We start from the raw sequence: 16,814 nt of genomic DNA, 5'->3' as shown, positions 1-16,814 counted from the left end.
CACCACGTGGCTTACGGGATTTTTGTTCCCCATCCAGGGATCAAACCCAGGCCCCGGCAGTGAAAGCGCTGGGTCCTAACCACTGGACCACCAGGGAATTCACCAAGACTCATAGAACTATCAACATAAATAAAGCTCATAGAATCATAAAATATGTTAAAAATGAACTTGAGCATAGGTTATACAAAATATACAGATACACATTCGAATTGGAAATACATGGCCATGTTGTTTGCCTCTCTGAATGAAGAGTTTAATTGTCACATGCTAAGTCATGGGGAATAATTGTAGGTTTTTTCATAAAGCTAATGTCAAGATAAATAGAACATTTTAGGCAATGAAATTTATCGTTAGCTTTTGAAGTGAACTAATAAAAAAGAATGGAATCAGCAAATACAATCAGTAATACAAAAATTATAATCCAGGCATAAGAAAATATGGAGCTGGTTTTGGGTGATATTACTGGGAACTAAGAAGATGAACTGAGAACTGAAAATGATACTCTCAGAAATGGAAAAGCAGTAGGAACTGTAGAGTGATTAACTTAATAAATGACAGAAAGATTTAAGAAACACTGACAAATGTGAGAAAAGTTGTAAGGTGAGAAGGGTTTCTGATACATGAGGTAATGATTCCAATTTCTGATGTAGTGAGGAGCAAGAGAAACATCTCAATGGAACTTTCTGGGTAGCTAAATGTAGTACTAAAGTACCAGGGAAGAACAGACTGGAGATGTCAAAAACAGTCATCAGAATTTCAGGATGGATGAATCCTTGCATGTATATGAAGAAAAGACTGGTGAACAGTAGACAGGGTCTGTAGGGCAACCTCATTTATGGGGATAATGAGGAGAAGGCTGGAAAAGGGGGCAAATAATAAATTGGATGCAAATCAGTACGAAACAGACAGGAAACAAATCAAAACTAGGGAAACATGAGCAAGGTCACTCATAGGAGAGAAACTCAAAGAGACCACAACAGGTCAATAATGAAATGCTCAAAATAGGTATTGGAGACATGAGAAATAAAAAATGAGATACTACTTTATACCCATAGTTGGCCCCAAAATGAGAAACTCTGGTAATACTAATTGTTGGCAGAAACTCGAGGAAAGCAAGAACCCTGTGCCCTATTGCTGGGAGAGTAGATTAGTGCAGCCAATTCAAGAAGAATATGGTGGTGCTCAAATTCAATATGAGAATATGCAATGATCAGGCAAACCCTCTCTTCTATATACATCCCTGAGAAATTCTCACACTCTGTAAGAGAACATCTGTGTAGAAATTTATTGTAGGGTTGTTTGTCTTAAATGGGAGTTAACGAAAACCTAGGTTCCACCACTGAGTGTATGGTTCAATAAGATGTGGTGCTAGCACACTGTGCAATACTATGCAGCAATTTGAAGGAATGAAGCCAGATGAGCACTGCAATATGGACAGACCTTAGGGGTGAGTAAAAAAAGGAAACATAATTAAGACATGTAGCACAGGGACTTGCCTGGTGGTCCAGTGGTAAAGAACCTTCCTTCCAATGCAGGGGATATGGGTTCGATCCCTGGTCAGGGAACTAAGATCCCACATGCCCATGGAGCAACTAAGCCCACACACCACAACTACTGAGCCTGTGTGCCCTGGACCCCATGTGCCACACTAGAGAGAGAAAACCCAAACGCCACAACTAGAGAGAAGCCCACGAGCCACAGCTAGAAAGAAGCATGAGCGCCACAACAAAGAGACTGTGGGCCATAAAGAAACATCCTGCATGCCTCAATGAAGATCCTGTGTGCTGCAACTAACACCCAACACAGCCAAAAAGGTAAGGAAAATAAATAAATTTTTAAAATGTATAAACAAAATGTTTAAGAAAAAGACATGTAGCACAATATAATTTATATATACTAAAAATACATACTTATAAACCAATACTTCAGGTTTTAAGAGAATATCATGCAAATTCCAAGATCAAACACATTAGATCTGTTGCCTGTGGGAGGAGGCATAAGGGATGGATATGAGGAATTGGAATAAAAGGGAAGGAAATTAAAAATACCTAATGTACAAGGAAAGAACCTAAGATAAGGGGGTGGGAGTGAAGCAGGAAGAATAAAAAGTCCCTAGGTAAGATAGGGTAGTATGTATGTGATCCAGGGTACAGAGATTAGAGACAGCTTTCTTGTCAAAAAGCCAAGCAAAGAAGACAATGGGTATCGGCAAGGGTCATACTTGGAGAAAGCATTCAAATATTGGAGGGGCTCTGTCAACTCTCTCCAAGCAACTCCAAACGCTTCGAGTCTTCAAGATAGGATATCTTCAGAGCCTTTCAAAGGCATCAGCCTCTTCTGGAGAAACTGAGATCTATTTCCATGTCCCCCATCTGCCTAGGTCACACTCACTCACCTGAGCAGCTCTGATGTGGGGTTTCCTCTTCCAACGTCCATGGCCCCTCTCCTTGCTCCAACTTGAAGATGACCTCTGGTTTGGGAACTTGGTACCCTGTTAACAGGACATGATACAGGATTGGGTCCAGCTAATTGGGTTTAGGGGCCTTTCAATGACACTTCCATTTGCTCTTCATAAAGTAATCCCATTTCACTGGGAGTAGAGTAATAATCACAGACGTGAAAAAGGACTGAAGAATCTTGGGCAAATCAAGGATGACACCATTACACAGTTCAGATGCCCCAGAGCATTCAGCAGCTGAGAATGGAAACAGCCTCTCTGAGTCCCCTGGCAGGTGCATAGGGTGGCTGTGCTTACCCACTGAGCGCAGGTGGCTATAGTTCTCCAGTGTCACATCCCGGTACAGGAGCCTCTGAGCAGGGTCCAAGTGCTGCCACTCCTCCCTGCTGAAGTCCACAGTCACATCCTCAAATGACACCTGTAACAACATAGTCCTGTTCAAGGTGACATGGTCAGCGCTGAAGGATGGAGGGAAGAGTAATAGGAAGTTGTTTTTAATGACTTACCATAATGTATCATGTAGGGTTTTCACCCAGCGCCCAGTTTTGTATTTTATTTTGTGAGAGAAAAACACATTGAAGTATCTGGACATTCACTGTGTATTAAATACATTCATTTATTCATTCAGTCCCTCTTTTTTCAAAAATGAGGATTAAAATAGGCTCTCTTTAAGTCCTTGAGTTAATGTAGGAACTACATACAATACATTTACTGGTTGATTATGTGCCAGGCAATGGTAATATAGAATTGACTAAAATGTAAGACAACTTGGACAACCAACATAAGAAGACACAAAGGGGGCTAAAAGGCATTTGGAAGAAATGTACTGGGGGAAAGGCAAAACAATAAAGCCTTTAAAAGATAACATAGAAAAAACATAGTAGAGATGAATATCTTCATCATCTTGGATTATGAAAATAATTCTCAAACAGGATGCAAAAAGCATTAACCATAAAGAAAAAGATTGATGTCTGTCTCCAATGAAGTTTAAAACTTCTATTCATTTAAAAGACAGCATTATAAGAGAAAAAAGAAAAGCCACCAAACAGAAGATATCTGCAACACATTACTGACAAAGGGCTCATATCTAGAGAATGTAAAGAACCCTTACAAACCAATTTTTTTAAAAATGAGAGAGATCACCAGTAGAAAAGTGGGCAAAATGTCTGAACAGGTATTTTACAAAAGAGGAAATCCAAGGCATTAATAAACACAAAAAGGGATTAACTTCCTTAGTAGCCAGGGAATGCACATTCAAACCATAATGAGTTACCATTATACAACCCCTACAATGTCTTCAATGAAAAACACTGGCAATATCAAGGATGTGGAGAAAAAGGTACCCTTGTACACTGTTGTTGGGAATGTAAATTGGTGCAGCACCGTGGTAAACAGTTCCTCAAAACACTAAAAACAGAACTACCATATGATTCAGCAATTCCACCCCTGGGTATATATCCAAAGAAAATGGAAATGCTAATTTGAAAAGATACATGCACCCTACTGTTCAAAGCAGCACTATTTACAATAGCCGAGACATGGAAGCAGCCTAAATGTCAACCAACAGATGAATGGATAAAGAAGATGTATATATATACAATAGAATACTACTCAGCCATAAAAAGAATGGAATTCTGCCATTTGCAACAACATGGGTGGACTTGGAGGGTATTATGCTAAGTGAAATAAGTCAGATGGAGAAAGCCAAATACTATATGATATCACTTATATGTGGAATCTAAAAAATAAAACAAACTACTGAATATAACAAAAAACAGGAACAGACTCACAGACATAGAGAACAAACTAGTGGTTACCAGTGGGGAGAGGAAAGGGGCGAGGGGCAAGGTAGGAGTAGGGGATTAAGAGGTACAAACTACTATGTATAAGATAAATAAGCAACAAGGATATATTGTACAGCACAGGGAATATAGCCAATATTTTATAATAACTATAAATGGAGTATAATCTTTAGAAACTGTGAATCACTATGTTGTACACTTGAAACTTATATAAATCAACTATACCTCAATAAAAAAGTTTTTTGAAAAATGGCAATATGAAGTGTTGAAGAGAACATGGTGCAATGAAAACTCTCATATGTCTAATGGAGCTGTAAATTGGACGACCATATTGGAAAACCTTTTGGCTTTACCTGGTAATGCTGAAACATGCATACACAAGGACACAGTGATTCCATCCATGGAAATATGCTCAATTGGAATATGTGCTCATGTGCAACAAGAGGCATGTTCAAGAGTATTTACAGCAGCATTATTCAAGATGTGTGTAATATTTCATGAGAAAAAAGTTTAAAATTAACAGTAATTTAAAAAATCAGTGTTCAGCATAACAGTATCTACTATCTTTGTGGAAAAATGTGAAGTATATTTTCTTAGTTGCTTTTATTTGCATAATCTATAAGCATATACCACCCATCCACCCACCCACCCACCAACTAATCCAGACTGGTTTCTTGGTTAGGGAAATCTGTGGGACTGGGGGAAAGAACTATGTGAATGTATTACCTATCAAAAAATTAAGTTTAAAAGTTACCCATGGGTTCAAGATGGAATAGATACAATTCTCCCTATTTCTCCTGCTAAGTAGCTACAAACCCTGGACATTATATATTTAAAAAAAGATAAGAAGACTGTCAGTTGGAGAGGAGGCTAACTGGTTAGGGACCTTGGAACCTGAGGAGTGACACAGCAGTGATTTCCCTGAATTTTCTTTCCACCCCATATATCTTGGACTGGGTGGTGGAGAAGCTGGCAATGCAGAATGCCAACTGGTGCAGATAAAAACAGTCCCAGGAAAGCCTGCTATCTCTAGCCAAAGTACCAGGAAAGGGCCAATGTAGCAAGAGAGACAAATTTAGATAATTACTGCCCTACTCCAGCCAAGCATCACAGAAAAAAGCTGCAGCTCCCATCCCAATTCTCATCAGCAAAGGCTGAGTAGGGAGCCTAGGTCTTCATCCCTGCCTGGGGATAATGAGGCCTCTCCCACACAGTGTCAATTTAGGCTATGTGGGGATCTTGAACTTCTACCTCCAACACAGTAATGAGGTACCTTTTTGTCTCCCCACCAGGGTGGTGTCAGAGGTGGTCTGGTGGGGAGCATGAAATTCCACCTCCACCCAGGATCAACAAGGTGCTTGTCCCCTCTGGGGTGTCAAAGGAGGCTAATTAGGGACCTGAACTTCCACCTCCACCTGGCAATAAGAAGGATATTCTCCTTTTTTTAGCAGAGCAGTGTTGGAGGGAGACTGCTAAACACAAGATTTAAACAATATCCAGAGTCTCAGAATTCCCAAAATATCCAGGACATAACTGAAAATCAGGCATCACATGAAGAAGTAAGAAAATCTTAATTGGAATGAGAAAAGGCAATCAACTGACACTGAGATGGCACAGATGTTAGAATTATCAAGGATTTTTTTTTTTTTTTTTTTTTTTTTTGCGATATGCGGACCTCTCACTGTTGTGGCCTCTCCCGTTGTGGAGCACAGGCTCCGGACGCGCAGGCTCAGCGGCCATGGCTCACGGGCCCAGCCACTCTGCAGCATGTGGGATCTTCCCGGACCGGGGCACAAACCCGTGTCCCCTGCATCGGCAGGCGGATTCTCAACCACTGCACCACCAGGGAAGCCCTATCAAGGATTTTAAAGCAGCCATTATAAAAATGCTTCAGGGATTTCCCTGGTGGCACAGTGGTTAAGACTCCACACTCCCAATGCAGGGGGCCTGGGTTTGATCGCTGGTCAGGGAACTAGATCTCACATGCATGCCACAACTAAGAGTTCACATGCCACAACTAAGGAGCATGTGAACTTCAACAAAGGAGCTCACCTGCTGCAACTAAGACCTGGAGCAACCAAACAAATAAATAAATATATTTTTAAAAAGTCTGGCTATGCATTAGAGTCATCAGGGGAACATTTTGTCCCTGTGCTAACAGTACTTTGTTATTATTTTAAAAAGATGCTTCAATATACTTAAATGCAAAAACAGAAAGCCTCAGAAAAAAAGATATAAAGAAGAACAGAATGGAAATTTTAGAACTGAAAAATAGAATAACTAAAATTTTAATATCATTGGAAGAGCTCAACAGCAGAATAGAGAGGACAGAGGAAAGAATTAGAGAACTTGATGATAGAACAATAGAAATGATCCAATCTGAACAACAGAAAGAAAATTGACTGGAAAAAAATGAGCAGAGCCTTAGGGACCTCTGAGACTATAATAAAAGATCTGGCATTCATGTCACCAGAGTGCCAGAAAGAGAGGAGAAAGTGTGGGTCTGAAAAGTATTTGAAGAAATTATAGCTGAAAATTTCTCAAATTTGGCAAGAGATATCAACTTAGAGTTACAAGAAGCTGAGCAAACCCCAAAAGGATAAACCAAAGAAATTATATGAAGACACATTATAGTCAAACTTCAGAAAACTAAAGACAAAGAAAAAATCTTGAAATCAGCAAGAGAGAAATGACCCCTTACCTATAGGGGTAAAACAATTAAAGTGACAGCAGATTTCTCACCCAAAACCATGGTGGAGAGAAGGAAGTGACACAACATTTTTCAAGTGCTGAAAGAAAAGAACTGTCAACCCTGAATTCCATATCTGGCAAAATTATCCTTAAGAAATGAAATGGCCATAGCCATTAAGTACATGAAAAGATGCTTAACATCATTAATTATCTGGGAAATGAAAATCAAAACTACAATGAGATACTATCTCACACTCACTAGGATGGCTAGAATCAAAAAGTCAGATAATAACAAGTGCTGATGAGGATTTGGAAAAATTGGAAACTTCATACATACACTGCTGGTGGGAATGTAAATGGGTACAGCTGCTTTAGAAAACAGTCTGGCAGTTCCTCAAGTTATTAAACATAGAGTTATCATTTGACCTAGCAATTCCACTCCTAGGTGTATATATATACTTGAGATAAATGAAAATATATATCTGCATAAAAACATGTACACATGTTTATAGCAGCATTACTTATAATAGCCAAAAGGTGGAAACAACCCAAATGTACATCAGCTGACAAATGAATAAACAAAATGGGATACACCTGCGCAGTGGAATATTATTCAGCCACAAAAAGGAAGGAAATACTGATACATGTTACTACATGTACATGCTATACTTCTTCCCTATCTATTTGCCTACCTACATATATACCTGCTGACCTATTATGGACTGGTGACTTCCTACTTTATTCAGTGGGTTATAACCTATTACTATCATTATTTCTTTTGCTACTCAAATTGTCCCAGGTTTGGCCAGAGGGAGTTCCTTAAAAACATTATGCTGAGTGAAAGAAGCCAGACAAAAAGATCACATGTTATGTGATTCCATTCATGTGAAATGTCCAGAATAGTAAAGTCTATAGAGACAGAAAGCATATTAATGTTTGCTTAGGGTTGGAGGAGGCAGGGAGGTGAGGTGGGGCAGAGTGATGGCTTAAGGGTATGGGGTTTCTTTTTGAGGTGATGAAAATGTTCTAAAATTGATTGTAGTGATGGTTGCACATATCCATAAACATACAAAAAACATTGAATTGGACACTATTTTTAAAATAAATTTAATTATTTATTTTTATATTTGGCTGCGTTGGGTCTTTGTTGGTGCACACGAGCTTTCTCTTGCTGTGGAGCATAGGCTCTAGGCACGTGGGCTTCAGTAGTTGTGGCACACAGGCTCAGTAGTTGTGGCTCATGGGCTCTAGAGCGCAGGCTCAGTGGTTGTGGTGCATGTTGCTCTGTGGCATGTGGGATCTTCCTGGACCAGGGCTTGAACCTATGTCCCCTGCATTGGCAGGCAGATTTTTAACCACTGCACCACCAGGGAAGTCCCTGAATTGGACACTTTAAATGGGTAAACTATGGTATGTGAATTATATCTAAATAAAGCTGTTACTAAGAAAGAAGAAATGAAGGGGAAATCAAGGTATTCTCAGAAGAAGAACTAAGAAAATCTGTTGTCAGCAGACCTACCCTAAAAGAATGGCTTAAAGGAAGTTCTCTAAACAGAAAGGAGATGGTAAAAGAAGTCTTGGAACATCAGGAAAGAAGAAAAATGGAAAGAGAAATAATATGGGTAAATACAATAGACTTTCCTTTTCCTCTTGAGTTTTCCAAATTATATTTGAAGGTCAAAGTAAAAAGTATAACATTTTACTTTTACATATAACATGATGTGGATCTCCATGTATGTAGAGGAAATATTTAAGACAATTGTAATTGGTGAGGGTAAAGGGACTTAAAGGGAGCTAAGTTTTCTACACTTCACTCTAACTGGTAAAACGTCAACACCAGTAGAGACCTATGTGCTGATGGAATAGTTCTGTATCTGGATTATTGTACAGGAATCTACACATGTGTAAAATGGCAGAGAATGACACGCACACCGCAGAAATGTCAATTTCCTGTTTGTGATCATTGTACTCTAGTGATGCAGGATGTAATCATTAGGGGAAACTGGGTAAAGAATTACATGAGACCTCTCTGTACCATCTTTTCAACTTCCTATAAATTTATAATTATTTCCAAATAAAAAGTTTTAACAAACTACTAAATTATCCTCAGAAAGATTGGAGTAGGGGACACAGCAAAAAAGATCAAGATGCTATTAAAAAGGAGCACTCACAGGAGTTCCCTGGTGGTCTAATGGTTAGGATTTGGCACTTTCACTGCTGTGGCCAGGGTTCAATCCCTGTTCGGGGAGCTGAGACCCAGCAAGCCGTGCAGCACAGCCAAAAAAAAAAAAAAAAGAAAAAAGAAAAAAAGTGGGGGGCATTCACTTCTTTCCTCTATATCTGCCTACCTATGTACCTACCTACCTATTATAGGGTCTGGTCACTTCCTACTTTATTCAGTAGATGATAATCTATTACTATTATGATTTCTTTTGCTACTCAAATTGTCCCAGATTTGACCAGAGGGAGCTCCTTCAAAGTGGCTCCTGTGTCATTTTGACATGTTCCCATCTTTTGAGTGCTTCATTACTTCCCAGCACAATGAGTTCTTCCAGAATCATTTTTTACTTTCTCTGTTCCAACCCTGGAGTCAGTCATATCTCCAAGAAGCTCTATTTCCTATTATTGACAAATGGTAAATCAAGGTGTGCTCATTGTGCCTGGCATGCAATTGTCATTTCAGCAGTCAGAGAAAGGAATGTTTTTCCTTACAGGAGAATGCCAACTAATCAACATAGAAGAAATGATGGAATTAGAAAAACACCATTAGGGAAATAGCACCGTAATTAATTGTTACAGGCAAGAATCATCACTAGACGCTACAATCAGTGGACAAAAGCATGAGAAATAGTCTCAATGTATACATAGTCTCAATGTATCTCCCCACAACCTAGTTGTCAATTACAAAGAGAAATATAGTAACTTTACAGTACCTGACAGATGCCATCTTAGCCAGGTGATCAAAGTTAACATTATCAATAAAGGACAAGTTGGTATTGAATTCTTGCCAACATGAGGCACTGAGAACACAGCATCATTTCTGTGATATTTGACAAAAATGAAAAACCTGAATCTAATTATGAGGAAGCAGGAAAAAAACCCAAATTTAGGGACATTCTTCCAAATGGTGTCATGAAAGTCAAGGAAAGGCTAAGGAACTGTTTCAGATTAAAGGGTAAAGGAACATGACAACTAAACATAATACATGAGCTTGGATTGGATCCTGGATCGGGGGAAATGCTCTAAAGGATGTTATTGTGACAACTGGGAAAATTATTTACAAATTGTATGTTAGTGAAACCAAGCAGGACCCTGTGGGGCTCCTGGGCATGGAAGCCTTTCTGTCCCCTGTCCTTTTTTTTTTTTTTTAAGATTTTTGTCTTTATTTATTTATTTATTTATTTGCCTATGCTGCATGGCTTGTGGGATCTCAGTTCCACAACCAGGGATTGAACCTGGGCCCCAGCAGTGAAAGCCTGGACTCCTAACCACTGGACCACCAGGGAACTCCCTGTCTGCCATTCCTTGTTTGTAGGGAATAGATTCCAGCCTCCATGACCTTCCCTGACTTCCAAAGGGCAGATTTGAACAGTTTCTAATCAGGTAAGGGAGAGGATGCAGAGACAAGGGAGAAGCAGCCAAGAAACAATAGTGCAGCCTTGGGGCAGGGTCCTGGTTCCTCCTCAAGGGATACACATAATATCTTTGAGCTCTTTACAGAACTAAAACCCCCAACAAATGGAAGGTGTTAGCATTCTTCATTCCAGAGAAGACCACATGAGGCCAGATTAAAGGAACCAGAGAAGCTCATCAAGAGACTACCTGAGACCAGATTAAAGAAGTGCAGGCCCTGCACATACTCTAATCCTTATCAGAAAGCCTGCCCTTGAACCATTGCTATAAAACGCCTCATCAAATCCTCCTGGGTTGGGACATACAGTTTTTGGGGGCAGGGGCCTACTATGTCCCCATTTGTCTGGCAAAGCAATAAAGCTACTCTTCTCTACTTCACCCAAAACTCTGTCTCTGAGATTTGATTTGGCACTGGTGCACAGAGGCCGAGTTTTTGGCCTCATTAGGTAATTAGATAATACACATCAAATATTAGATAGTACTAGATCAATTTCTTGATTTTGATAATGGTACTGTGATTATGTGAGAATGTCCTTGTTCTTAAGAGATACACATTAAGTATTTAAGGGTAAAGGGGAATTATATCTGCAAATTACTCTCAAGTGGTTCAGGAAATAAAGTTTTAAATATATCTGTGTGTATACACATACATACATACATACATATATACACAAATTGAGAAGAGAAAGCAAATGTGACAAAATGTTAACAATTAGTGGTTTGGGGTGAAGGGCAAAAGAATCAAACGTTTCAAAAGAATTAATGCTTTAGAACTCTTAGTAGAAAATATAGGTAAATATTTGTTTAGGCCTTGGGGTAGGTGAGGATTTCCTAAACAACACAAAAAATGCACTAAGTATCAAAGACAAGATCTAGTGATTCAACTGTGAGGAAATGAGGAACCTTTATTCATTGAAAGAACTTTGTTCTTTGGGGGCCCTTATTAGTGAGTGTTCAGGGGCACAGAGCAGTCATGGAACTCACAGTACCTGCTCCACCACCAGCAGCTCCAGGGGCAGATCCGCAAGCACTGGGCAGTGCCCAGCACTTCTTCATCCATCAGCTCTCCTGAGCACAGCCCCAAGGGTTGCTGAGAGCAGGACCTCCATCTGAGCCTCTAGCAGCATGTCTTACCTACTCCCCTTCACTGCGCAAGGGCACTCACCCAGGGAAAGCCCTGGGGTCAGGCTTGAGGGGAGCTCTCATTCTGCCTGCCTATCCTCCTGATCCTTGCTCTCTTGCCAGTGACTCTAGGACAGACCGGCAGGTGTGTAGGTGACACAGGGGAGGAGCCTCAGGTGGCGGGGAGGAGTGGCTATTTGCCAACCAGTATGGGAAACTTAAAATATTCTATCATTTGGCACTGGTAAACATTTTTAAAAACTTTTTATTTTTAACGTTTTTAAAAACTGAAGCAGGTTTCCCTGGGGGCACAGTGGTTAAGAATCTTCCTGCCAAGGCAAGGGACATGGGTTCGAGCCCTGATCTGGGGAGATCCCACATGCCACAGAGCAACTAAGCCCATGCACCACAACTACTGAGCCTGTGCTCTAGAGCCTGTGAGCCACAACTACTGAGCCCATGTGCTGAGAGCCCGTGCACCACAACGAAGAGTAGCCCCCACTTGCTGCAACTAGAGAAAGCCCACGCACAGCAATGAAGACCCAACACAGCCAAAAACAAATAAATTAATTAATTAAAAAATAAAAATAAAAAATAAAATAAAACTTGAAACATAGTTTACAATATTGTGTTAGTTTCAGATGTACAGCAAAGTGATTCATATATATATATATATATATATATATATATACTTTTTCAGACATTGTTAAATATTTTAACAACTCTGACAGCCCAAGCTAGTGGACAAAAGACCACCCTCATCTCTCCCTCCCTGGGAGTCACACAGGGAAAGGGTACAAAGACCATGCCAGGCACAGATGCCCCTCTGATCCCTTTCCCCACCAAAACAGACACTTTGGACTCCACCCTTGCTGGGTAGGCTTATGTGATGTGATGGAGAGGGATTTTGGAGCTAGTGATTTGGATACAAAGTTGCTAATACAGAACCACCCAGATTCTAGCCTCAGCAGCCACATACAAAAAGGTTTGGTTTTATGGCCCATTTCTACCATGGAGGATGGCCTGTGTCTCTGCCACCACCTGGACGCTTACAAGGACTCCCTCATCCTAGGTGAGGATCCCCACTCCAGCTCTTGACGGCTCGCCAGTGAACCACACAGCAATGTCTCAGTCCCCAAACATTCTGCACTCTCACCCCAAGGGAACACTGTGCTGCCAGGATTGGCCACTCACTGCCCATTCTGTCCCTGGCCATCTTCTCTGTCCTGCAGAGAAGGACCCTGCAGCCGGCTTGGGGCTCAGTCCCCAAGGGCTGCTCTCACTCCTGCCCCAGCACACTTCTCCATCACCTCCTGTGATATGACCCTGCCCTTCTAAACCCTATCCCAGCCTAGCAGGAGGGCTCCCAGGGCACTTAGTAGGCTGCCTGAAAGTATGCAGTGTAGCCCACTGTGCCCTCGCCTGGGGCTGGGGGTGCCCTAGTCTTTCCTGCTCCCATGCTCCTCCTTCTAGCTTTCCCTGCTTACCCTACCCACTCCTGTCCCCTAACTTCTCCTTGCTCCCTCTCCTGGTTCTTGTTCCCTCTGCATGGTCCCCATCTGACTCTTCCTTCGTCCCTCTGCTTACTGTTCCTTCTAAATGTTTCTTGTTATTTCTGACTGTCCCCTGGTCTGTTTCCTGATGCCTCTTTTATTGCTTCCTCTGATTGTCCCTTGTTCCATTGTTCCATGCCTCCTGTTTCTTCTTCCCTCTGACTGATCCCTGATGCCTCTGACTGTCCTGTGTTCCCTTTGACAGCTATTCCTCTAGCTGATCCTTAGTCTGTGGCACCATTCTGGTTGCGCCCTAGTCCATCTGGCTGCTCCCTGGTCCTGATGAGGCTTTCTCATTCCTTCTAATTGACACAGACTGACTGCCCTTTGACTCCTCTGACTTCTTTGTAGACCCAATTCTTCCCTGCTCCTTGGGCAGTCCTGGAATGCATTTCTAATATGCTCTCATCTTGTGCTCTGCATCTGGTCCATGGACCACTCTCTGTAAAGTGCTGGTCTACCTGGTTCCTAGCCTAGGCTCTTTATCATCAACATATACTATTTCTGTGTGTTTTGTGCCACAGCTGGGTTCTGTACTTTCACCTTCTCCATCACTTGCATTACATCTGACTTTTGACCGGCTCCTTTGGCTGTTTCATGGGCAGGGTGACCAACTGTCCCAGTTTGCCTAGGACTTTCCCTGTTGTAGCAGTGAAGTTCCACATCCTATGAAGCCCCTATTGCCCTCTCTCAGGGAACTCTGGATGCTCCCCAGACTCTCTCTGGCTTCTGCAACTCTCCCTTAACCTCAGTGCTCACTACATGGGGCCTCTGGCTTCGGGAATGGATACTATGCCTTCCAGCTGTTCTCTAGTCCCTCTAGTTGTTCCCAGGTCAGACAGGCTGCTATCCAAACCAGATATATCTTTGATGTCCACTTTTCTGTTCCCTCTGGCTCCTCTCCAAGCTCAGCGACTGTCCCTTGTTGCCTCTGGTGCCCTTGGCTACTCCTCATCCTCAGAGGCCCTTTTGCCTCTCCAACTGTCCCATGGGTCTGTCCCTTTCCTGCCCCCCCAACCTGTTCTACAGCCTCAGCAGCTGGTCCCTGCTTCCTCTGGCTGCTGCCTATCCCAGGCTCATCTTTTCCATTTCCCATTTCTGTTCCCCAGTATCTCTGCCTTTCTCCATCCCCTCAGATTCTCCTCCGACCCCTGGTACCTCTTGAAGTGGTTTGTCTGACAGGCTCTTACCCGGTACACCCAATCTTTTTGCTTTTTCCTTTTAGCTGAGTCTTCTGTTTCCTTGTCCCTCTGGATGGTCCCTGTCCCCTCTGGTTGATATCTTGTTCCTCTATTTCCTGGTTCCTCCTCCCATTTTGAGATCCTTCTAATTGTTCTCATATCCTCTGGCTCTTCCTTGCTCCACACTATTAACACTTCTCCAGCCCCAACTACTGTTTCTTGGCCTCTCTGCTGCTCCGTGGCCTCTGGCTCTTGTTTCCCATTTCCTCTGTTTATTCCACTGATTTCCCACCTGTCCCCTGGGCCCCTTGGCTAGGCTCTATTTCCAGTAAGTGCAACATGGTCCCTCCAGCTGTTCCCTGTGGCTATTCCTCATCCCTCTTGTTTCTCTTACTGATCCGTCTGCCTGTTTTCCATCTTCAGCCACTATTTCTTAGCCCAACTGCCTGTTCCTCACCCCTGGGGACATTTTTATTGGTTCCTTGGTATCTCTGCCCATTCCCTGCTCTCTGACATCTAATGACAAAACTAAGAACCTAACAAATAAATACATGAATAAATAATATTTACCAGGGTCTTGGTCATTTCCATCTCTTCTTGCAAATGGGCAGAGGTCTATGGTTGGGAAGGAAGACATGAGTGGAGAAATGTGCCTTGCAGAGGTCAGAATCATTCGTCTAGAAATTTCCACACATTGGCTGGGCAAGAGGTCATGTGCAGAAGGACTGGGGAGGACCACATTGTTGTGGCCCCAACCTGTGGGTCTGTGACTGATATGATGGAGAAGAGCCTGGACAAGGACAATTTTCCAAGAGTGGAAGTGCCCTACTGTTAGGCAGCAATTCGTTTATCATTCAATGTCCCTATACCTTTGACTCAAAATATAATTTCAGTGACTTGGGCAAAAAGATTTAAGTGTAAGAATTTCACCATAGCAGTTTTCATCACAACAGAAAACCTGGAACACCCTAAATTCACATATAGTGGATTGGCTAAATTAAATATAGTTTATCCAAAGATGTAAAGCTATGCATCATGTGTGTGTGAAGAAATATATTTACTGCCTAGAAAATTATATTAAACTGCCAAGTTAAAAAGGAGACAACCAGGGCTTCCCTGGTGGTGCAGTGGTTGAGAGTCCGCCTGCCAACGCAGGGGACACGGGTTCGTGGCCCGGTCCGGGAAGATCCCACATGCCGCGGAGCGGCTGGGCCCATGAGCCATGGCCGCTGAGCCTGCACGTCCGGAGCCTGTGTTCCACAACGGGAGAGGCCACAACAGTGAGAGGCCCGCGTACCGCAAAAAAAAAAAAAAAAAAAAGGAGACAACCAAGTACTATGATTTCATTTTTTAACTTGAGTTATATAATGTATATGTGTGTTGTATGTATGTACACCCACAGCCCCACATGTATACTCACATACACGCACATACAAAGGAAAAAAAAAACTGTAAGGAACCATAGCTAAATGTTAACAATAATTAACTTTGGCTAATGCTGGAATTATAAGTAATGTTTTATTCTCTTGTATTTGCTTACCTATATTTTCTAACATTATATTGTGAAATAATGAAATTATGAAATAGTAAACATCAAAATAATTTTCTAAAGTTTAATATTATCCTAATGACCACATGACCCTGAACCCCTGTGACAATGAGCCTGTCCCCAGAGGTGACAGCATCCACAGGACAGTCGGAAAGAGGGAGCTGTGGGGCAAGGTCTGGCTCCCTCATCATCGTCCTCTGTTTACAGAATCTCAAGGGGAACTTTTAGTGGGAAACTTGGTCTTGGCTATTGTGTGGTGAGGGTGGAAGACACGGTCAGGAGACCAGGTTCCAGTCCACTGCTGTCACTCCCAATCCCAGAGGCCTGGGCAAGTCATGTGCCTTCTCAGGCCACTTTACTCATCTCTGAGAGGAGGAGGAAGAAGCAGAAGGGCCCTAGAGACTGTGGTCACCCTACTACCCTGCCATTCTCTAAGTTCCAAAGAAAAGGGATTTTTCTGCCCTAGATCAGGATAGAGGAGAAATCAGCAAATCCCCAAAGATCAGGGGAAAGCAGGCTCTGGTAGGGATCAGCTGAGTGTGTGCACAGGGCCAGTGAGGACTGAAGGGCCTGTGCTGGGCGTCAGGGGGTAGCGTCTCCCTGGCTGGGGCCGGTGGTCACGCCCACCCAGACCTCGCTCGCCTGCAGGGAGCTGCCTCCCGCTCCTCTAGGGTGTGGGGCTGACCCTCCCATCCCACCCTTCCTCCATCGGCTGCATCACATTTTCCACTGAAACAGGAAGGGCTCTGCATGTGGGACACCAGCCACGTGGTGCTCACATAGCAGGAGGATGGTGACCTGTCTCAGGGACACCAAGTCTGGAAT

At 42.4% G+C, this 16,814-nt stretch overlaps 1 protein-coding gene across 1 annotated transcript in view; it reads right to left on the bottom strand.

Annotated features, from left to right (window-relative positions):
- Positions 1-16,814, bottom strand: part of ZNF41 (zinc finger protein 41) — a 57,784-nt gene that overhangs the window by 8,792 nt on the left and 32,178 nt on the right. Inside the window, 2 exon segments of the mRNA XM_059050579.2 lie at positions 2,396-2,491; positions 2,756-2,876. Of these exon segments, the coding sequence (XP_058906562.1) occupies positions 2,396-2,491; positions 2,756-2,876 (217 nt within the window).

Source organism: Kogia breviceps, chromosome X (assembly GCF_026419965.1).
Source record: "Kogia breviceps isolate mKogBre1 chromosome X, mKogBre1 haplotype 1, whole genome shotgun sequence".
NCBI classification, from domain to species: Eukaryota; Metazoa; Chordata; class Mammalia; order Artiodactyla; family Physeteridae; genus Kogia; species Kogia breviceps.
Note: the sequence above shows the minus strand (reverse complement) of the source record. Positions and strands in the feature narration are given on the sequence as shown.